The sequence below is a fragment of the Schistocerca americana genome, chromosome 3, assembly GCF_021461395.2.
Source record: "Schistocerca americana isolate TAMUIC-IGC-003095 chromosome 3, iqSchAmer2.1, whole genome shotgun sequence".
Lineage (NCBI taxonomy): Eukaryota > Metazoa > Arthropoda > Insecta > Orthoptera > Acrididae > Schistocerca > Schistocerca americana.
In genome coordinates, this window is record NC_060121.1 from 939,391,175 (window position 1) to 939,414,869 (window position 23,695).

The 23,695-nt window shown below is 36.8% G+C and overlaps 1 protein-coding gene and 1 pseudogene across 1 annotated transcript; one reads left to right on the forward strand and one right to left on the reverse strand.

Moving 5' to 3' along the window:
- The first annotated feature begins 7,020 nt into the window (after positions 1-7,020).
- Positions 7,021-20,466, forward strand: LOC124606555 (NADH-ubiquinone oxidoreductase chain 1-like). The gene is made up of 6 exons (XM_047138540.1): positions 7,021-7,074; positions 18,752-18,852; positions 19,476-19,752; positions 19,908-19,945; positions 20,063-20,227; positions 20,421-20,466. Exons 1-6 carry the CDS (start codon positions 7,021-7,023, stop codon positions 20,464-20,466), a joined length of 681 nt encoding a protein of 226 aa, XP_046994496.1.
- A 71-nt stretch (positions 20,467-20,537) lies between these two features.
- Positions 20,538-22,085, reverse strand: LOC124606556 (annotated as a pseudogene).
- Between the last annotated feature and the right edge of the window lie 1,610 nt (positions 22,086-23,695).

A 23,695-nucleotide genomic window follows, 5' to 3' on the forward strand; every position in this document is an offset into this window, starting at 1 on the left:
AAACCAGAGTCAAATGCAGTACCATTAGTACAATATTCCTTTCCAGCTGTATATTTCACAAACGAATTTGATACTCAAAAATGTTCAAATGTGTGTGAATTCCTAAGGGACCAAACTGCTTAGGTCATCAGTCCCTAGGCTTACACACTACTTAAACTGACTTATGCTAAGAACAACACACACACGCATGCCTGAGGGAGGACTTGACCCTCCAGTAGGAGGGGCCGCCCAGTGCATGACATGACGCCTCAAACCGCACGGCCACTCCACGCTGCAAATTTGATACTGAACAAGAAGCAAACACTGAGATTAGTTACGAAATGGTAGAGCATAATCTAAGTGAATCACAGATACTAAATGATATACATCGACAAGAACTTTCTAACTTGTTACTTAAGTATGAAAATGTCTTCAGTAGGGAGCCAGGAGTAATCAAAGACCATGAATATAAATTTGAAGTCCATCCACATGAAACATTTTGTGTAATGTCATATCCTACCGTATTCCATGGGCAGAAAGAGAGGCAGTAAGGGAAGAAATCAATCACATGATTAAACGGGGGATTATAAACGTTCATTTTCACCCTGTTGTAGTCCTATATTACCAGTAAGCAAACTGAACGTTTCTCTAAGATAAGTTCTCGAGGCTAGAGGTATCAATAAGATTATAGTGCAGTATGCATAAGACCAAATAACTTGTACGAACAGCTTCTAAGGTTTTATGATACAAATTATTTCGGTATACTTGATCGCAAGTATCCTACTGGCAAATAAAGTTCCGTGAAGAAAGTCGAAAATATACAGCATTTGTTTGTGGTGGCAGAAGTTACGAATTCTGTGTTCTATCTTTTGGACTGAACGTTAGTGCAGGCGTGTTTATATCTGCATTGGACAAGGTTTTAGGACCAGAATTGCTTAGCAAAGTCCTGTCCATGTAGACGACCTGCTAATAGTCACACCCACTTGGTTAGAACATATCGGGCTCATTGAACAGGTAATTCTATGATTTGCAGGATATGGACAACAGCCAATTTAAAAAAGTTTCGTTTTGGTAGGGAGCAAGTCAAATTTTTAGATCATATTGTGTCCAAATAAGGTATATTACCTTATCCAAAAAACTTGATGCCATACACAATTGTCCAGCTGCAAGGAATATAAAATAACTAAAAGTTTTTTTTAGGACCAGCATCTTTTTTCGTAAATTCATACCACAGCAACTGATGAACAGTGATGCATTACTCAACTTGTTACGAAAAAATAGGCCTTGGTTATGGGATGATTAGTGTCAAGAGGACCTTAATAACATTAAGCAGGCATTAGACAGTGCAAACATTCTTAGCCACCCTGATATGTCCAAGGATTTTTGTCTGTGCACAAATGCCTCATCTCAGGGGCTGGGGCCAAGCTTGTTCCAGGTGCAAGAAGAAGGTAAAGAAGTACCCAAGGTCATAAGTTTTGCTAGTTGCACACAGGAACAGAAAGATCTTGTTCTGTGTCAGAATTTGAAAGTTTCGCTGTAATATGGGCATTTAGAAAGCTTGAATTTTTTGGGGGTAAGAATACCAAGGCTTACAGTGACCATCACACACTGTCATTTCTTTTAACATGTAAACTATTGCACCATAGATCAGCTAGGTGATGTCAATATATACAAGAATTCAATTTCGAGATCATTTATATTAAAGGTAGTCAGAATGTTATTGCTGATGCCTTGTCTAGGTTACCACAAGGTTTAGAGGAAATTGGTGAATTAACAGAGCAAGACGCAGAAGTCTGAACGTTATTGATGCAAGGTACAACACAACAGTCTGATTACAATAAGTTTTGTAAGCAAGTGAAAATTATACAACAGCACGATCACAGATGAAGTAAAGTCATGCAAAATCTTAAGCAGGATGAAAGTGGAAAGGTAAGTAAATGGTATCAGGAGTACAAGGACGTTTTGTTTCATAAGAAACATGAGAAATCTGATCAGTGGCGTGTGTGTGTTCCTGAAGATTATGTCGATGAACTTATAAGACACGCACATGAAGTATGAAGACATTATGGAGTAGGCAGATGTACTGAAAAAATTGAAACACTTCGTTACTTTCCGAATTTGAGAAGGCGAGTTCTACAAGTATTAAGAAAATGAGCAATATGTCAAAAATCAAAACAGTCCAATGTGTCAAAATATACTGAGCTACACCCAATACTCACAAAAAACCCTCAAGATATAGTATCCCTGGACATAGCTGGTTCATATCCAAGAAGTAAAGGAGGAGTAAGTTACGTAGTAGCACTATACGATATTTTCTTGAAACATATCAAAATGTATGCCATTAAAAAGGCAACACCCACAAATCTTTGAAACAGAATTGAGGTAGACTATTTGAGAAGAGTAGGTAAATCAAAGGTACTACTAACAGATAATGCTACATATTTCGTTGGGCAAAAGTGGAAACAATTTATGACCTCACAGGGCATAAAGCACATATTAGTAAGCTTTTTTCACCCATAAGCAAGCCCACTAGAACGAGTCTTTAAAGAATTTAACCAGTTTATTAGGACATACACCTCTCACAAACACACCCGATAGGTAGAACACGTAACTCCTTTCATGCAAGTTGTCAATAACCTTCCAAATTCTTCAAGAGGACAAAACAAACGAATGAGTGGGAGTCACCCACTAGAGAAATGACACTACAAGACAAAATCAGACAAGCCATGGGTACACTAGGAAACAGGGCTGAGTGTAGAAAGAAAATTTATAATAAGAAACTAAAACGTGTTACACAATTTTTTGAAGGGCAATGAGTCCTCTTAAGGACACAGCCCAAATCGACAAACTTTTGCAAACTGAATAAGAAGTAGCAATTACTCTATTCAGGGCTATATGTAGTTTCCAAAATGCCATACCCTGGGATGAACAGATTAGTCTGTGAGAAAACAGGGAGAGACAAGGGTCTCCACCCTCACAAAGATATAAACGTTTTTATAGAAAGATGAAGCTAGGTAGCATTTTTTTCTCTCTATCACAAGACAATTGTACATATTGTACGTAATTATAAGTGTAATTTTTCTTCTGGAGTGTATTTTAAGATAAAGTAATGTATATAGGCATAAGTAATTCTTTTGATTTGTACATGTAGGCATACAATCAACAGCAATGACAAGTAATAAACCACATACTGTGAGGCGAAGGTATAATCAAAATTAGCTGTCTGCGCTCAAAAATATGCCCTGACGTCAGTAGTAGGAGAGGAGGCATTGACCTCTGCACATGCACGACAAACTGGCAGAAGGTGCAACCAAATAGGAATGCGATATGTACACGTACTTTACTTAAATACAGATAAATGGAAATACTATGCAATTACATCTACTGCCTAAGAACGAAGAAATCTGTTGATATATGTACACAGGGATTTAAATACTAAGCCATATACGAGGTATTTACAAGCAAAAGGAAGTATAATGAAAAATTATATGTGGGGTGTAAGCAAAGGACAAACGACAAAATACTGTAAGGAATGTCAAATAATTTTCTTTGCAGAGTAAATGATCCCAATGCGTAACAGAATATGAATTTAAACGAAGTATGGAAATGAAACTTCCTGACATTAAAACTGTCTGCTGGACCAAGACTCGAACTCGGGACCATTGCCTTTCATGGGCAAGTGCTCTACCAATGGAGCTACCCAAGCATGACTCACACGACCCATCTTCACAATTTCATTTCTGCCAGTACCTCATCTCCTACCTCCCAAACTTCACAGAAGCTCTTCTGTGAACCTTGCAGAACTAGTACTCCTGGAAGAAAGGATATTGTGGAGACATGGCTTAGCCACAGCCTGCAGAATGTTTCCAGAATGAGATGTTCTCCCTGCAGCGGAGTGTGCGCTCATTCTTAAGTATGGAAATATCTGTAGATGTACGCGATTATCAAATGTATCAGCGGTCACCGAGCTCCATCATGCAATTATTTTAAAGTTTTTTTTTCTTTCAGTGACCAATGCATGCGCAGAAGCAGAGTATTACGTCAAGAGTAGCAGGTACCAAATAAAGAAACAGGTAAGCATCATCGCAGTGATCTCCATGACAGTTGTCAGTACCTATTTGCTGCAAATACGCATACATATTTACGCATGAGATTTTTCAAAAACCAATTACATTTATATTGTGTCCCATGAAAGTTAGAATAATGACATTTCCAGGTATTTGAGAAAGATAAGTCTACAAAGGTTAAAACGTCATATTTCACACTAAGCTACAAGTGAATTGAAGTAAATAACACTAGCACATGACGAAACTACATGATACTATGTGAACATTATTTCCATGAAACAAAAGTTCCTTGCAACTATTCCATGACTGTACAAAAAAATCATAAATCCTTGAACAAAGGAGGCAGCGCCAAGCGTAGTTACACCAGCAATGCATAATATTTGAGTCCTATTTCCAATGTTTTCTCTCTCCTCTACCTAAGAAAGAAATGAGCTCCCATAAATGCGAAAGTCCATTTTAAAAATGAAGTATAAATGTATCATATGCTGGTATTGTATCATAATAATGTGTTATGTAATTATTTGTGTATGTGATGTGAATGGGGATAAGTTAAAACTAACAAACAAACTGTGCTAACAGAAGCCAGTTAATGAAAATTTTATGACGTTTTGAAACTTAAGAAATTTGTGTTTGTAGTCTGATCGATGGGTGGATTGTCAGCCATAGGTATAAGCTACCATGTTATGTATGTTGTTGTAACTAAATACTTGTATGACTTTTCATTGGAAACCAAACTCCATATGAAGAAATGAACTTTAAGGACAAGCAATTTATACTATGTTTTGGACAGTTATACACTCCTGGAAATGGAAAAAAGAACACATTGACACCGGTGTGTCAGACCCACCATACTTGCTCCGGACACTGCGAGAGGGCTGTACAAGCAATGATCACACGCACGGCACAGCGGACACACCAGGAACCGCGGTGTTGGCCGTCGAATGGCGCTACCTGCGCAGCATTTGTGCACCGCCGCCGTCAGTGTCAGCCAGTTTGCCGTGGCATACGGAGCTCCATCGCAGTCTTTAACACTGGTATCATGCCGCGACAGCGTGGACGTGAACCGTATGTGCAGTTGACGGACTTTGAGCGAGGGCGTATAGTGGGCATGCGGGAGGCCGGGTGGACGTACAGCCGAATTGCTCAACACGTGGGGCGTGAGGTCTCCACAGTACATCGATGTTGTCGCCAGTGGTCGGCGGAAGGTGCACGTGCCCGTCGACCTGGGACCGGACGGCAGCGACGCACGGATGCACGTCAAGACCGTAGGATCCTACGCAGTGCCGCAGGGGACCGCACCGCCACTTCCCAGCAAATTAGGGACACTGTTGCTCCTGGGGTATCGGCGAGGACCATTCGCAACCGTCTCCATGAAGCTGGGCTACGGTCCCGCACACCGTTAGGCCGTCTTCCGCTCACGCCCCAACATCGTGCAGCCCGCCTCCAGTGGTGTCGCGACAGGCGTGAATGGAGGGACGAATGGAGACGTGTCGTCTTCAGCGATGAGAGTCGCTTCTGCCTTGGTGCCAATGATGGTCGTATGCGTGTTTGGCGCCGTGCAGGTGAGCGCCACAATCAGGACTGCATACGACCGAGGCACACAGGACCAACACCCAGCATCATGGTGTGGGGAGCGATCTCCTACACTTGCCGTACACCACTGGTGATCGTCGAGGGGACACTGAATAGTGCACGGTACATCCAAAGCGTCATCGAACCCATCGTTCTACCATTCCTAGACCGGCAAGGGAACTTGCTGTTCCAACAGGACAATGCACGTCCGCATGTATCCCGTGCCACCCAACGTGCTCTAGAAGGTGTAAGTCAACTACCCTGGCCAGCAAGATCTCCGGATCTGTCCCCCATTGAGCATCTTTGGGACTGGATGAAGCGTCGTCTCACGCGGTCTGCACGTCCAGCACGAACGCTGGTCCAACTGAGGCGCCAGGTGGAAATGGCATGGCAAGCCGTTCCACAGGACTACATCCAACATCTCTACGATCGTCTCCATGGGAGAATAGCAGCCTGCATTGCTGCGAAAGGTGGATATACACTGTACTAGTGCCGACATTGTGCATGCTCTGTTGCCTGTGTCTATGTGCCTGTGGTTCTGTCAGTGTGATCATGTGATGTATCTGACCCCAGGAATGTGTCAATAAAGTTTCCCCTTTCTGGGACAATGAATTCACGGTGTTCTTATTTCAATTTCCAGGAGTGTATGTGGCTTCCAACAAGTGGATGGTCAAGTGGGGTGACATGAACATGCATGTGGAACGAAATAATTTCTGAGTATCATGGCTCACAATGCTTGACCCATTAACAAGTGAACTATAGTTGTTCAAGCCAGTTCTTACGTCATCGATGACTGAAAATGTGAGTGCGACGGGTAATAATGACACCCATGCTGAAAAAATATAGATCTTCTGCCACTGCATCGGATTTTTAACAGTAAGCACACACCCACTGCACCCAGAATGAAGACAAACGCCACAGCAATTCTTCAAGATACGACACTGTGGTGAAAGTGTGACAACATTAAATCAACACTAAGAAAACGAGTGCTCGCATGTGCGACGGTACCAGCTGTCATGTCGACCATTGGCGACTAGTTCCTTGCCTCCAAATCTGGCAGTGTGCAGCATGAAACCTGGCAGTGAGAAAGAAGCACACTGAACATTGTTGTTAGTGCGCTAAGTTCAAATATGTAATGGACTACCATATTATGTATATAATCTTTTAATTTCTTGTAGACCTCTTAACATACACAGGGTAAGTTGACATACCCATTGCATTAAATAAAAGAGAAGCTGACAAATTATGGACATCGACCCCTATCGGCAAATGTAAACATGTACAAGCAAAAAACACTGTATGTCTCCATACCAGGTCAATGTACAATGTGGGGGCAGTTCTGTAGGTACATGATGAAAGACCCCCAGGATATCGTAAGGTTAAAATTTATTAAAAACAAAAAATGAAACACCGATCAACCACAAGTGTTGGCAAAGATGTTAATTATGAATGCATGGTAAGGTGCAGACAAATGAAAAAACTATCATTTATTTTTTATACATGATTCTGTTTCTCACTTTCTTGTATGTAGAAGTTCTGTTAAGAAGTGCCATTCGGAATATGACAGGCTATGAATGTTTTGTATCATACATGTTTCAAAATAAGAAAAACTTTGATACCAGTATTAGGTATGTTTTATTTAAGTGAAGTGAAACCAAGTAAGGAGGATTTTCTTATTTATGGCTTGCACTGGTGTACTTGAAGTCCACTGACTGCATCTAACATTAAAATGTACGAGAAGAAGTCAGATAGCCTAAAAATTCGTACAAGCACAAAACATTTCTAATAACACAATTGTATTATCCCCTTTTAAAATGTTTTTCATATGTAGGCCTATATGTGTATTTATTTTTATTTTTAATTACTACAAAGCAGCTGGACAAGGAAAGAATGACAACAGATCTGCCGTAAGCATCCAGAAGGCACAAGAAAAGCAGAGTGCCGTTCAACGCCCTCTTTCCTCCTTATCCTCGAAGGGACAAAGTGCAGGGAAAGGCTCATGACATTCATGTCAAAAGCTGTGCCAAGCACCATCACACATCATTCTTTCCCATCTGACTGATAGGAGGATTTCATGGAGTCAGATGCCTTGGATCCAGGCAGCCCCTCCACTCCCCCTCGCTGTTCAACTTCTTCAACTCCCCAGAGCAAAGATAGGGGTAAATTAAAACCGCACAAATGACATGGGTTCCATACTGCAGTGAAACATCAATGAGTTCAGCGCTCACGTGAAGGAACTGTGCTTTTTTTTTACAAGAAACACATTTTAAAGATACATATGTCCCTGTGCTACAGCGATATACGCTATACCAGAAGGATGACCTATTGGGGTAAAGGGCCAAGGGAGGTGTTGCTTTGTTTGTCACTAATTGCCTGTTCTCCCCTTGGCTACTGACCAGCAAGCAGTTGCAGTTCAAATTCATGTGTGACGAAGGATCATTGTTTGCTCACTATATTTACCTCTGCAAGATGCACTAGACTCTGAGGCTTTCACAGATCTTAACACACAACTCTCAAATCTCCACCTGGGAGACTTCAATGTGCATCATGTCCTGTGGGGCCCTTAGGGTAGGCGTTTGAAGGTCCTCATGGTGTCTCACGAACTGTGCATCCTTAACATGGTGTGAAGCTACAACGCAGTCCTTGCTACGAACATTTTCGCTTACTTAACACATGAAACTGTTTGTATACGATGTATTGTCTAGTGAAAATATGTATTGTAAATACTATGTTTAAATTATGTAATATTTAACACTGGCAAGTCAGGGCACATTTAGTTAACGTTGAAGTCAGGGAGATTGTTTTGTCGTGCCGCTGGCCGGCCGGTGTGGCCGTGCGGTTAAAGGCGCTTCAGTCTGGAACCGCGTGACCGCTACTGTCGCAGGCTCGAATCCTGCTTCGGGCATGGATGTATGTGATGTCCTTAGGTTAGTTAGGTTTAAGTAGTTCGAAGTTCTAGGGGACTGATGACCACAGAAGTTAAGTCCCATAGTACTCAGAGCCATTTTTTTTTCGTGCCGCTGGGCGCGGGAGCGCGCCAGCGGGTAGTAGTAGCAGTGACGCCGTGCTCGGAGTAAGACGTACAGTCAAGTGCTGCTATTCCTAGCTGTGTTACATCTAACGGCTAGTGTGTGGATCTAAGTACGATGGGAAAGTAATTGTCGGCATGTTTGTAAGCATGGCCGGGCAAGTTATTATGGATTAATGGGCATAGTGCTGAAGAAACGAGGACTTAAATGTGAAGCGCACTATGGGCCCAAGTCGCAACAGTAAAAGCCCGCTGCCACATTGTGTCGCTGCCATGGACTTCCGTCGATCCACCGACAACGAGGGAAGTAAGATCTACGTAATTTTCGTAGGATAAAATTGTAGAAGGCTTGACAGTGACTGTGCTTTTCTCTAAAGTTGAACAATTAATAACAAGCACTTTATAATCGAAGTGTTGCAGTTACATTCCACCCGACAATAACAGCAAGTAGGTCCCTTCCAATCCTTGCCTTATTGAACCGAATGTGTCACGCCATTACCAAGAGAAAATATATTAATTATCAAATTATTTACATAGACGGTGAAGAGTAAATCTCAGAATGGTTATCATAGTTAATTATTGCTCTTAATAAGCTTACACCAACTTAACCAAATTAAGAATTTGAATAATGGACTGCCATTCTGTCTTTAAAATTAGGTATTTTGCACAGTTTAATCTACTGATAATGAAATATATTGCCAATAATAATAACTTAATAATAGACTGAAGTAATAAATGTGCTTATTAAGATTTATTTCAAAGCATATTCAGTTGAAGTTAGTTCAAGGATATTTCATGAAACTATAAACCTTATTCCACTTGACAATCCCACAATTAATGAATTATTATTATTCAAAACACAGTTAATCAATTATTGGCAATATATTTCATTATCAGTAGATTAAACTGTGCAAAATACCTAATTTTAAAGACAGAATGGCAGTCCATTATTCAAATTCTCGATAGATAATTATCTGTGTTGTCAGCATTGCACTTGGCTGACAAATTATGAACAAAATAATTATCAAAATACTTATTGAAAGTTAACCATTAATGTTTAAGTGTAGTTAGATTGTTATGACATCGTTTTATACGACTACTGAGCCTGACACAGCACTTACGTAAAAGTTCCTGTTCCACCTGCTGCGCTACAAACAGGTAAACTTTATTTTTGACACAATTATTCACGTACTTAACAGTACTGTCGCTCATCAGTTGAGCTGGCGACCGATTTTTTAATTGCTTTTACAACTTAATCATTTCTTTTGGAAAAATTTCCACTGGCAAAATTTATTCCCAAATTATTTCCATTATTTCATTTAACGATCGTTATTGAATGAAAACACTCATTCAATAACGATCAAGTTATATCGTCTCCTGTTTCCCGTGGAATAATCATTATTTACTTCGGATTCGGATGCCTTATCCTAACATGGGTCAAAATTCATAATTCACGTTCATTGTCAACTTGTAATTTGCAAATCCCGGGAAGCAGGGGGGTGTTATAATGGGTACTCACACAAATTTCTGAGTCATTCTCAGCCATTGACCTCTCTTTCCGTTCTCCCGCCTTCGCTGACTCTGTTCAGTGGGAGGTCATTGGCGACCTTCCTTCCAGTAGTTACTTCCCAATCCGCCTTCACCTGCTAAATGGCTCACCATCTGAAGCTAAGCCCCAGAAGTGGATGCTCAGCAGGGCTAACTGGATACATTTCAGTCAGCTGGCTGTGTTTTAACACTGCAGCAGCGTCCAAAGATGGATGAACCACATCACACGAGTAATCCTTCATGCCACTGACCTCTCCAGCCCACAGTCCTCAGGTCATCTTAGGAGGCGACCAATCCCTTGGTGGACAGATGAGTGCCATTCCGCAATTTGGGAAAGGCGTGCAGCTCTTCAGCATTTTAAATGCCAACCAATAGCAGACAACCTTAGGGCCTTTCGAGTTGCAAGGTCCATGGCTTGATGCATCATTAGGGAGAGTAAGAAAAGGTCGTGGCAAACATTCTTGGACTCCAGCAATCATTCCACTTCTACTACAAAACTATGGGAAGCCATCCAGAGGGGTGCCTCCATACAACACCCAGAGACATTGCTCGAATCGGCACTGACTGAGATTCGTGACACTGCACCTGGTCATGACCAAATCCGGTACTGCATGCTTCAGCATTTGCCAGCAGCATCAAAGGAAATCTTCCTCGAATATTTTAATCTAGTATGGCAGCAGGCAACTTCCCCAACTTGTGGAGGGAAGCAATTCTGATCCCCCTCCTCAAAGCAGGAAAGGGCTTCACATGTCCCAGTAGTTATCAGAGTACTGCCTTGATGAGCTGTGTAGGAAAGACCTTGGAGCAAACGGTTAACCGTTGTCTGGTCTGGTTGTTAGAGAGCAGACAACTCCTTAGCTGCTCTCAGTGTGGATTCCGAAGATTTCGGTCCACTGCCGACAATCTGACCCTCCTAGAGGTGGCTATTCAGCAGGCTTTCCTCCATAAGCATCACTGTATCTGGATGTTCTTCAATATAATTAAGGCATACGATACTACTTGGAGATACTGTATTCTCGTACAACTGTATCAATGGGGCTTTCGTGGCCACCTCCCCGTCTTCATATGGTCTTTCCTGTCTCAGGGGTTTTCTGGGAGCCAAGTTGTTGACACAAGACCTGATAGATTTTAGCAGGAGAATGGCGTTCCCCAGGACAGTGTTCTAAGTGGTACCCTCTTTGCCATAGCCATCAACAGTATCACATCTACGGTAAAGAGTACTGTACAGTGCTCCTTCTTTGTAGACGATTTTTCTGTTCTCTGTTCCTCCTCCAGTGTTACAACGGCGAGCTGTTAGTTGCAACTTACAGTGCAGCAGTTAGACAAATGGGCTGCAAGGACAGGTTTCCAGTTTTTTGCAGATACGTGTGTGTGTGTTCATTTTAATCATTCTTGTCGTCTTTATAATTTGCCTGCCTTGGGTAAGGGGGACACCATCCTACATTTTAAAGACACAGTGGAGTTTCCGGGCTTCGTTTTTGACTCCCAATTGTTGTGGTTAACAATCCTGCTCGACCTGAAAGCCAGAACCCTGAACATCATCAAGTGCCTTAGTCACCGGTCTTTGGGAGCGTGCAGGACGTGTTTCCTTCAGTTTTATTGGGCTTTTGTGTGTTCGCAGTTGAACAATGGGTGCACAGTGTATGGGTCAGTGAGGCCCTCTTACTTGTGTATCATTGACACTGTCTATCTTGAGGAGATTCGGCTGGCCACGGGTGATTATTGGATCAGTCCCATAGCTAGCAACTGTGCTGTGGCAGGGGAACCCCCACTTACCATCCGGCAAATGCTCCTCATGGTGTCAGATATGTAAGTTCCTTGCAGCTCCAATTCACCTGCACACCATACTGCCGCTTGTCCATCTCTGGACAGGATGCTCTCCTATGACTACAACGACTGGGGAAGGAGGTGTCTTCTGCTGGGTACCTGGGCACATTGGAATTGCGGGGAATGAAAGGGGGAATCGAGCAGCCAAGGAGGCATGTCATGATCCTCTGGTATTTCGGTGTGCTATCCCCCTGCATGCTATGACCTCACTGTTGAGGTACAAAGTTATACGCAGATGGAAAGACGAGTGACTGGCAGTGACCGATAACAAGCTCCATGTCACCAAGCCCTCAACGAGGCTGTGGAGTATTTCCTTCCAATCACGTCGGCGGAACGAGGTACTTCTTACTCATCTTCGCATACGCCGCAGCCCTGTGACACATGGATTCTTACTTCGGAGAGAGGACCCTCCAATATTTGGTGCTTGTGGCGTGCGGATCACGGTGTGCCACATTTTATTTGCCGACCAGTTGACTGCGTCGGATTTGCCAACAGTTCTGCTGTCTGTTTTATGTAACGATCAAACAAATGTGGTTAGGGTTTTTAAAGTTTTCCGAATTGTCCAACGCTTTTAACAAGATTTTGGGAGATGTTAATGTGCCAAAGAGTGGCTGGTGCACCCTAGATTTTTGTAAGTGGTCAGCCAGTCACATTTCCCTGTGCTTTTCTTTTAGCTCATCTGTGTTTTGTTTTCTCTGTGTTTTAGTTTCTTGATTAGCTCTCTTCCCTCGTAATTGGTTTTAATGCATGTGATACAGACTGACTGTGTGGTCATTTTGAGTGCATGCGTGTACATCACTTTTAATTCTTCTCCACATTTGTTTGCTTTTATAAGTGTAAGGGCGCTGATGACCTCGCCTTTGGGGAGGAGAGAAATTTGTGGTAAAACCTGACTAAAATAAGGGATCAGTTGGTATGACACATTCTGAGGCGTCAAGGGATCATCAATTTTGTACTGGACGGAAGTGTGGGGAGTAAAAATCGTACAGGGAGACCAAGAGATGAATACAGTAAACAGATTCGAGGGATGTAGCTTGCAGTAGCTGCTCGAAGATGTAGAGGCTTGCACAGGATAGAGTAGCGTGGAAAGCTTCATCAAGATAACAGTGGTTCTTCCCTTGCATTAAAAAGGAGAAAAATTGTGTCTACTGTCCGATTTTTCTTGTGGATACTTTCAAAAATAATAGAACATTTCACCTGTAATGAAACAATGACTGACACTCAGTACTGTTTCAGGGGAGATTCATGAACACTGAAAGCTGTTGAAACTGTTGTTTCGACAATATTTAGTGCCTCTAAAGCAAAATAATTTTTCAATGCCATACAGACACATACTATGACATTCAAGGTCCAGAACTCTTCCTTGTAGAGTGCTTTCTAAACAAAAAACTCTAAAAAAGAAACTGAAAATTTAAGATAAAAAAATCTTGACTAGTTCAACACAATTTTTTTATTTAACAAAACCAATTAAAAGGTATTACGAGCCACCTTAAAACATATATTTTATAAGTACATTTTATTTTATGTACGCACCAAACCACTAACTGTATACACATTAATTATAATTATACACACTAATTTAATTCCACATCTTTCAGCGTGGATTCAATATTAGTGTTTATTCCTGTCAATTCTCCTTTTTTTTCTTTGGGTGACGTTCTGCAATTTTGACTGGAAGATATGTTTCATATCTCCTATATTTTCAGCTTTTTCTGGCAAACCAGCAGCATATTTCTTTAGTTCACTAATAGCATGTTACAAACACCTCTTCATTTCTTCACATTTCAGTTTGTCTCAATTCTTTCTGTACAAGATACATAGTATATTTTTGCCTTACGTGAGTGGCAGATAAACAAAGTTCATTGCTTACTTCTAAATTAGCTAATCCCCAGCATGGTTTAGGTGATCAGTTATTACCCTTTTTGCAACAAATCTTTCACCTTTCATAGTCTCCACTTCCACCTAAATTGTTTGTTGAGAAACCTTTTTCTACATCTGCTTGACCATGTGATAAAATTAATAACTTTTTGATGACACTGTACACTTTTGAAAAATTTGGAGTCAAGAACATACATAAAAAAGAGTCAAACAATGGAAAACCCAGGGTGGAATACCAGAGAAGGAAAGTTGCTACTCACCATATAGCGAAGATGCTTAATTTCAATAGGCGCAACAACAAAAGAGTCACACAATTACAGCTTTCGGCCATTAAGACCTTTGTCAGCAGTAGACACACACACACACACACACACACACACACACACACACACACACACACACACACACACACACACACACACTCATGCAAACGCAACTTGCACACACATCTGCAGTCTCAGAGAGCTGAAACCACACTGCGAGTAGCAGCACCAGTTCATGATGGGAGTGGTGACTGGGTGAGGGCAAGGAGGAGGCTGGGGTGGGGAGGTGGAGGGATAGTATGGTGGGAGTGGTGGACAGTGAAGTGTTGCAGCTTAGACAGATGGTAGGAGAGAAGGTGTGGAGGGGGTAAGTAGCTGATAGGAGAGAAATAAAAAGAAATCAATAGAAATTAAAAGACTGGGTGTGGCAGTGAAATGACGGCTGTGTAGTGCTGGAATGGGAACAGGGAGGGGGCTGGATGGGTGAGGACAGTGAACAACAAAGGTTGAGGCCAGGAGGGTTACGGGAACGTAGGATGTATTACAGGGAATGTTCCCATCTGCCCAATTCAGAAATGCTGGAGTTGATGGGAAGGATCTATATGGCACAGGCTGTGAAGCAGTCATTGAGACGAGGGATATCATGTTTGGCAGCGTGTTCAGCAACAGGGTTGTCCACTTGTTTTTTGGCCACAGTTTGTCGGTGGCCATTCATGAGGACAGACAGCTTGTTGGTTGTCATGCCTACATAGAATGCAGCACAGTGGTTGCAGCTTAGCTTGTAAATCACATGATTGGTTTCACAGGTAGCCCTGCCTTTGATGGGATAGGTGATGTTAGTGACCGAGCATACTTTAAATAACATTATAAATTTGGTCGTCCCCAATTAGGGATCCTGGTTGACCCAATTAAGCATGAATAAGTATTCTTATTGATGTTCATACTACTCCTGCTCATGCTCAAAATAAAAAATATGAAGTACCAATGTCCTTATGATTTGTTGAGAATAATCATTTTTGCACTAAGATGGCTGAATTTTAGGTGGTAGACTTTAAATCTAATTATGAGATATTTTTGCTCTTACCATAGTTGGGTCTTATAATCAATTATGACTCTAGACTGCAATTCTAGAGTTGCAAAGTTTTATTAAGGCCTAAAAGATTATTCTTTTAATTATGACTTTGAAGATTATTAGTTTAATTAACTTGAGTCCTTTGTATAATGAGATTAAAGTTGATGTTGAAATCAAACCTGTTTTTGAACTTATTACAGTTATAGGAAGAATAATACTTGATTTTTGAGTCTTTATCTTTATTGACCACGAAATTTCGGTCTAAGTTATAATTAGAGCTGAAAATCTAATTCGTATGTAATAATAAAGTGTAACTGTAGTTAGTACAACTACAATTGTTATAATGGTTGTTATGTTGTTTTCTATGAGTGATTGTATAGCAATTCATTTTGGCAGGAATCCAAAGAACAGTGGTAAACCTCCTAGAGATATTAGAGATAAGAACATTCTGAATTTAAGTTCTTATGTTTCTGGCTGAATAAATTTGGTTTATAAAGAACAAATTTATTTTCTTAGATAATAAAACTATAATTTGTCTTACTAAGGAGTAAATAATGAAGTATAGTTCTCAAATGTTTTCTTAAACGGTTACATATCTGATTATTCACTCCAAATGTCTAATTGAGGAGTATGCCAGAAGCTGTGATAATAATGTTTGATTTAAACCTCCTATTGCAACAATGATAATTTTCAAAATGATAATGGTTCAAATAAACTGTCGTAGTTGAATACAGTATGATAGTACTCTTATTGGGGCATTTTTTTGTCATGTTATTATTGTTAAGCAGTTATTTCAGCTTGAAGCACCTTTGACTTCTGGAAATCAGAAGTGGAAAGGTGGAGCCCATCTTTAAGGTTATATGGATCTGATTATTATTGAAGGAATAAATTCTCTTTTTTTCATCCTGTTGGATACATTATCTGAATCAGCAGAATTGAAAATAATAGTATTGTAGATGCTACTGCTTGGACAACAAATAAATTAATTGATGATTCATTTATCATTATGTTTTTATTTCTTGTTAGAAGTGGAATAAATGAAAGTAAGTTGATCTCAAGTCCTATTCAAACCCCAAATCAGGAATTTGATGATATGGACAGATCGTTCCTATCATTAATGTTGATAGGAAGAGGAGTTTTGTAGAGTTGTTGGTCATTAAAAAGGAGAGGATTGATACCTCTATAAATGGGGTATGAAACCATTAGCTTCATTAGCTTACCTTTTTACGTTATGGTGTATGATGCACATAAGTTTTTGATGCTGAAGGAAGTAGTTTAATTCTATCTTATGTAATTTGTTTAATAAAGGTCTTTTATTAACTCGATTTACCCTATCACGGTAACCATTTAATCAGGCACTTCATTTGTTTGTATTTAAATATAAATTAAAAGTTTTTTTGGAAATTAGTTATGTATATTTTTCATTATTTTGAGTTAATTTGTTGTGATTTGAGCACGTATCTCTTTATTTATTAATTTATATATATAAATACAATAACTAATTAATATTAATACATTGTATTTAATTAAGTAAATATACCTGTAAGTTTTATTAATAATATTAAAAGATTATTTTAATACATATATTTACCAAGGATTACAGCTACTCATGTTTTAGCTTAAAATAAATTATTGTTTTATAAATTGTGTAATGTGTAATTAAATATATATTATTATAAATGGATATAATAAACACAACTGATCTCATATAATATAAATTGATATTTGATGAAATTATTTATATTAATTATAATAATATAATTAAGAAATAATCAATAATTAGATTATTTAACTAATTAATATTTAAATAAACTTAACATGAACGTTAATTTTATGTTAATAATATATTTTATTATCTTAAATATTTGTAAAATATATTTATTATATTATTTACTTTTTATTTATTGTTAGTGAATGGAAAGATTAAATAGAAAGAATATAATATAATACATATATTGGTATACATGTACCATATTTATCTTTATTTACATTTAATAGAGAAGTTGTTGTGGTCTTTTTCTTTTATTTTCTTTAAATATTTCTGTTTCTTCTTTTTTCTTCCTTTGGTTGATTTTTAATTTCTTATTGTTTGTTCCTTAAAGTTTCATTCTTGCTTACTTATTCACTTTTTCCTTGTATTATATGTAAGTTTTGTAAAAATAAATGTTCTTTTTGCAGTAATATGTTTTAATTATCAAGTGATCTTGGATTTAGCAATTGATTTAGTATTGGCATTAATTCGTGCCAGCAGCCGCAGTTATACGATTGATACAAGTGAATATTATTGGTTAAAACATTTGTTTATGTTATGAGGGTTAAAATATAAATTTGTAAAGTGAAATGTTAAAATTTATTTGTAGCTCTTATTATGAATCTGTAAAATTTGAATAATAAACTAGGATTAGATACCCTATCGTTTTAATTGTTAATTATAATTACCAGGGTACTGTTAGTTAAGGTCTTTAAACTGAAAGACTTTGGCGGTATCTCATTCCATTCAGAGGAACCTACCCCATGATTGATAATATACGATTTACACTGCTTAATTTACTTGTTTGTTTATCTCTGATATCAGAGAATCTTTTTAGAGTTATAATTCTCAGGGTTCATAATTATAAAATATTTCAGGTCAAGGTGCAGCTTATAGTTACGAGGAGGTGGGTTACAATAGATTTTTCCCTATAACGGATTTGATGATAAAGGTGGATTTGATAATAATTTGATTTTTTTAATTTAACTGATACTGGAAGTGAGGTGTGTACACATCGTCTGTTGCACTCATTATTGATTATTCTATTTTAATTATTTTAAGATAGCTTTAATTTAGATAAGTCATAACATAGTAGATGTACTGGAAAGTGTTTCTGGGAAGAGGTTCAAGATATAACTTATTAGTAAAGTAAATCACTTAGAGTGAAAATGTTTCATTGCAAATCATGTCTTAATTATTTATTTTATTATACTGATTTTTTGTTTATTTAATTATATAATATAAATAATTCTGTCATTTTTTTGTCTCAGTATATTTTATAGAATAGATTTTTTAAGTGGACTTTATTTGATGCACCTTTTGTATCAAGGTCTATCAAAGTTTCGTATTTATGTTACTTATCTCGATTTGGGTTGATTTATAAATAATTTATAGTTAATATACCATAATTATTAGTAAATTATTTATAGAAATAAGACATTAATTGTTTCCTAGTTTCTTAAGAAAAAATTTAATTTTTTTAAATTGTGCATTCTTATCTAATTTTTTAAGTATAAATTTCAATTTATTTATTCTTTAAGGGATAAGCTTTAAAGTTATTAAACTAAAATTTACTTTTTAAAATATAATAGTAAGCTTTAAAACAGCTATCTTTAAGATTACATTTTATTTCATTATTTTATATTTAGATTTTATAATTATTTTAGGTTTGTATCAATTATTTAGTTAATTTATTAATCCTTGAAATAATTATAGAATTAGTATACTTATTTGTATGAAATTTTTAACTTGTAAATTTATTATAAGGAACTAGGCAAAATTGTTTTCCACCTGTTTGTCAAATACATGTCCTCTAGAAAATATTTTGAATACGTCCTGCTCACTGAGCGAAATTTTAAAGAGCCGCAGTAGTTTCCGTGCAGTGGTAGCTTAATCATTAGTCACTTAATTAATGGCTGGACTGAATGGTTTCACTAGAAATCAACTGTCTCTTAATAAATTTTCGAGTTTAACTTTTGAGTCAAAAGGTTTTAATTCTTCTTTAGGACGAGAGGACCCTATATAGCTTAACATTTTACTTTTATATAATTTTTTGTTTGTCTTATCTAAATTTAATGATAATGTTTTGTTGGGGTGACATGAAAAATAGATAAATTCTTCATTATTATATCATTGATTTATGTTTGTTGTTTTGATTCATAATTTATGATCATGAGAATAAGTTACCTTAGGGATAATTGCGTAATTGTTTTTGAGAGCTAATATCGACAAAACAAATTGCGACCTCGATGTTGCATTAAGAAAAATTTTGGGTGCAAAGGCCCAATGATTAAGTCTGTTCGACCTTTAAATTCTTACATGATCTGAGTTCAGACCAGCGTGAGTTAGGTCGGTTTCTATCCTAAGACTATTAAGCCATATTAGTATGAAAGGGTCATATGGTTAAAATATTTTTTATTATATTGATTAATATTAATTAATTTACTATTTTGACAGATTAATGTGTTGAATTTAGAATTCATTTATGTAGATTAATTCTACAAATAGTGTTGATACTTTATGGTTTATTTATGTTGAGATTAAACTTTCTTTTGTTAGTTATTTGTGTTTTAATTAGTGTGGTTCTTTTAACTTTGTTGGAGCGAAAGGTTTTAGGTTTTGTTCAGATTCGTGAAGGCCCAAATAAAATAGGATTTGTAGGGATTCCACAGCCTTTTAGTAATGCTATTAAGTTGATTTCTAAGGAGCAACCTATTCCTATTATATTTAATTATTTACTTTATTATTTTTCCCCTGTTCTTAATTTAGTAATTTCTTTGGCTGTTTGACTAATTTTTCCTTACTTACCTTACATGTGTTCTTTCTCTTATGGTTTTTTTTGTTTTTTTATGTTGTACTAGATTAAGTGTTTATACTGTTATAATTGCTAGGTGGTCTTCTACTTCAAATTATTCTTTATTAGGTTCCCTGCAGTCTGTTGCTCAAAGGATTTCTTATGAAGTTAGATTGGCTTTGATTTTATTGTCGTTAATTATTCTGATCTATAGTTTTAACATGTTTGATTTTATAAACTTTATAAGCTTTATTGTTGATTTATCATTATTTCTTTCCCTTTAGCTTTGGCTTGTTTTGCTTCTTGTTTGCTGAAACTAATCGGACTCCTTTTGATTTTGCTGAGGGTGAGTCTGAATTAGTTTCAGGGTTTAATATTGAATATGGTGCAAGTGGTTTTACTTTAATTTTTTTGTCTGAATATACTATAATTGTTTTTATGAGAATGTTGTTGGCTTTAATTTTGTTTAGGTGGTGACTTTCACTCTTTTGTATTTTTTATTGAGCTTGTTATTATATCTTTTGGCTTTATTTGAGTTCGATGTACTCTACCACGATTTCGTTATGATAAGTTGATATTATTGGCTTGAAAGAGCTTTTTACCTTTATCTTTGAATCTTTTACTTTCTTTGTTCGTTTAAAGATTTTTTTATTTCATTTATTTAGTGAAATGTTTTGAGAAAAGTTAATAGAAGAATTTAACTTCTAGTTTTATGTTTTCAAATCATATGCTTTTCCTAAGCTAATTAACTTATTTACTTTATTTCTTAATTAGCTTGTCTCATGCATTTGCAACATGAATGTTAATTGAGAAGTATGTAAAGCAGATAACTGTTAAGATTTGTCCTGTTATAATAAATGGTTCTTCAAGTGGTCGTTTACCAATTCATGCTAATAACTATATGACAACTACTATAATTGAGAATAGAATTTGATTACTAGGGTAAAATTAAATACTGCAGAATGGTGTTTTGATGCAGAATGGTAAAATTATTTAGATTTTAATTGTTAAGAATAGTGAAATAATACCTCCTAATTTATTAGGAATTGATAATAGAATTGCTTAGGCAAACAGGAAATTTCATTCTGGTTGAATATGAACTGGTGTTACTAATGGATTGGCAGGTATGAAATTATCTGGGTCTCCTAGAGGGTAAGGATTAATTAGGCATAATATAATTAATAATGATGTTATTAATACAAATGTGATAGAATCCTTGAAAGTAAAGTATGGGTGGAATGAAATTTTTTCAATACCTCCATTGAACCCTAAACGGTCATTAGACTGCATTTGATGAAGAAAGAATCTACGTCTACATCTACATCCATACTCCACAGGCCACCTGACGATGTGTGGTGGAGGGTACTTTGAGTACCTCTATTGGTTCTCCCTTCTATTCCAGTCTCCTATTGTTCATGGAAAGAAAGATTGTCTGTATGCCTCTGTGTGGGCTCTAATCTCTCTGATTTTATCCACATGGTCTCTTCGTGAGATATATGTAGGAGGGAGCAATATACTGCTTGACTCCTTGGTGAAGGTATGTTCTCGAAACTTCAACAAACCAGGGGCCTATTCATAAAATAAGATAATTTACTAATGAACAAACTCTTTCAGGGTCTTCCACTGGCGTTTATCTACCATCTCTGTAACAGTTTTGTTCTTACCAAATGATTCTGTAATGAAGCATGCTGCTCTCCATTGGATCTTCTCTATCTCTTCTATCAACCCTATCTGGTACGGATCCCACACCGGTGAGCAGTATTCAGTTGATTGCTGCCACAGCTGCAATAATAAATGGTCGCATTGTCAACAGCAAATCCTCCTCATACTCGTTGAACTAAGTCTGTTCCTAAGTTTAGAATTGCTGATAATAAATTAGTAATTACTGTTGTACCTCAGAATGATATTTGGCCCCAAGGTAAAACACATCCTATAAATGCAGTATCTATAAATAGGAATAGAATTATTGTTCAAATTATTCAGGTATGTATATACATATAAGATCCATAGTAGATTCCTCATCCTACATATAAAATATATAGATGCTCCATTTGCGTGTAAAGTTCGAATGATTCAACTGTTATTTACGTCCCGGCAGATGTGTACCACATTACGGAATGCTATTTCAATATTTGATATATAGTGTACAGTTAAAAATAGTCCAGTTACCATTTTAATATCTAAACACAGCCCTAATAGCGACCCAAAATTTCATTAAAATGAAATATTTGTTGGTGCAGGTAAATCAGCTACGGAATTGTTAATAATTTTAATTAAAGGGTGTCTTAATTGTAAGGGTTTGTTCATTAGTAAATTATCTTATTTTATGAATAGGCTCCTGGTTAATATTAGCAATTTTAACTACTGCTAATAGTGCTAAAGATAAATAAATAAATTATTATCATTATTATAATAACAATTGTTGGTTTATTATATATTGTTACTCATTGATAATTGATTGAGTTATCGATATTTATATTTTCGGTTTTTTTGAAGAAGTCTATAAATATTATCATGCCTAAAATAATTAGTGTTGATATGATAAAGACCCAATTTGTTAAAGTGATGATTATAGTAATTGATTTAGGTTGAAGTATTTCATTTGATGCAATTCGTGTGATATAAATAAATAGAGCTTATATACCACCAAGAAATGTTAAGAAAAAAATATATGATAATGAATAACTTTCTATTATTGTTCCTGTTCTTAATCCAACAAGGAAAGTTTGAAAGATAATGAAGAGTATTATTAATATTGGTGTCTTAATTTAATAAAAATAATATTTATTACTTTTGATAGTGATAAAATTATTATTTTAATCATTTCAGCAGTTAGTTTACTTAAAATATCGGTTTTGGGGACCGATGTTTGAAACTTTTTCACCTCTGAAGTTTTAAAAGTGGGGGCTAAACATATTTCCAGTTTACAAGATGGGTGTTTCTTTAACTTTTATAGCTAATGTTTATATTCTCTATTTTTACTTCTTTATTGGTATATTTTGCTCGTGTTTATGTTTTTTCTTCTAAATGTAAGCATTTATTAATGGTTTTTCTGAGATTGGAACATATCGTTCTTTAATGATTATAACGAATCAGCCTCGACTGCAAATAGGAACCGGAAGTTGACCTAGGTTTCGGCATGGATAACCACACCTTCTTAGGAACACACAAAACTACAAAATGCCTAAAGGGGCATGGTCCAACATTAATACAGAACGCTCGAAAATGCAAAAGACTCGCATAATATATAAAATAAATGGTATGTGTGTGCCATGTCAAACGTCAGAAGCATGCTTTCTCACCTCAGCCAACGTTCGATGGGCTGCGGACTCAATTTATTCACGATTGCTGACATGCTGCAATGTCAAAAGTTCTCATATTGTTCATTCTTTATTTTTGTTTATCTTTGTCTTTCTTATTGAATTTCATTATGATTATTTTTCCTGTTATTTTTTTAGTTTTTTCTGTTTGTGAAGGGGCTTTAGGTCTTTCTATTTTGATTTCAATAAATTGGTCTCATGGTAATGATTTTTTTAATTCTTTTGGTTTGTCTTTATGTTAAAATATTTATTTATAACTGTTTTCTGAACTGTCTTTGTTTATGAAACAATTTTTGATGGTTGGTTCATTCTAATGTTCCTGTCAAGTTTTGTTTTTATGATTTATGTATATTCATATGCTGCTTTGAATATAATTAGATATTATTTTGGTGTTGATTATTTTTGTTTAAGTTTAGTTTTGTTGAGTTTTTGGATCTGTTCTTTAATGAATACTGCTAGAGGTTCAGTTTATTTAAGTTCTTATCATTCTTATGGATTTAATTTTAATAATTATACTTCATTGTTCATTTGCTAGACTAAGTCTTCTTTCTTTTTAAGTTATTTTGAGGCTAGTTTGGTTCCTACTTTGCTCTTGAC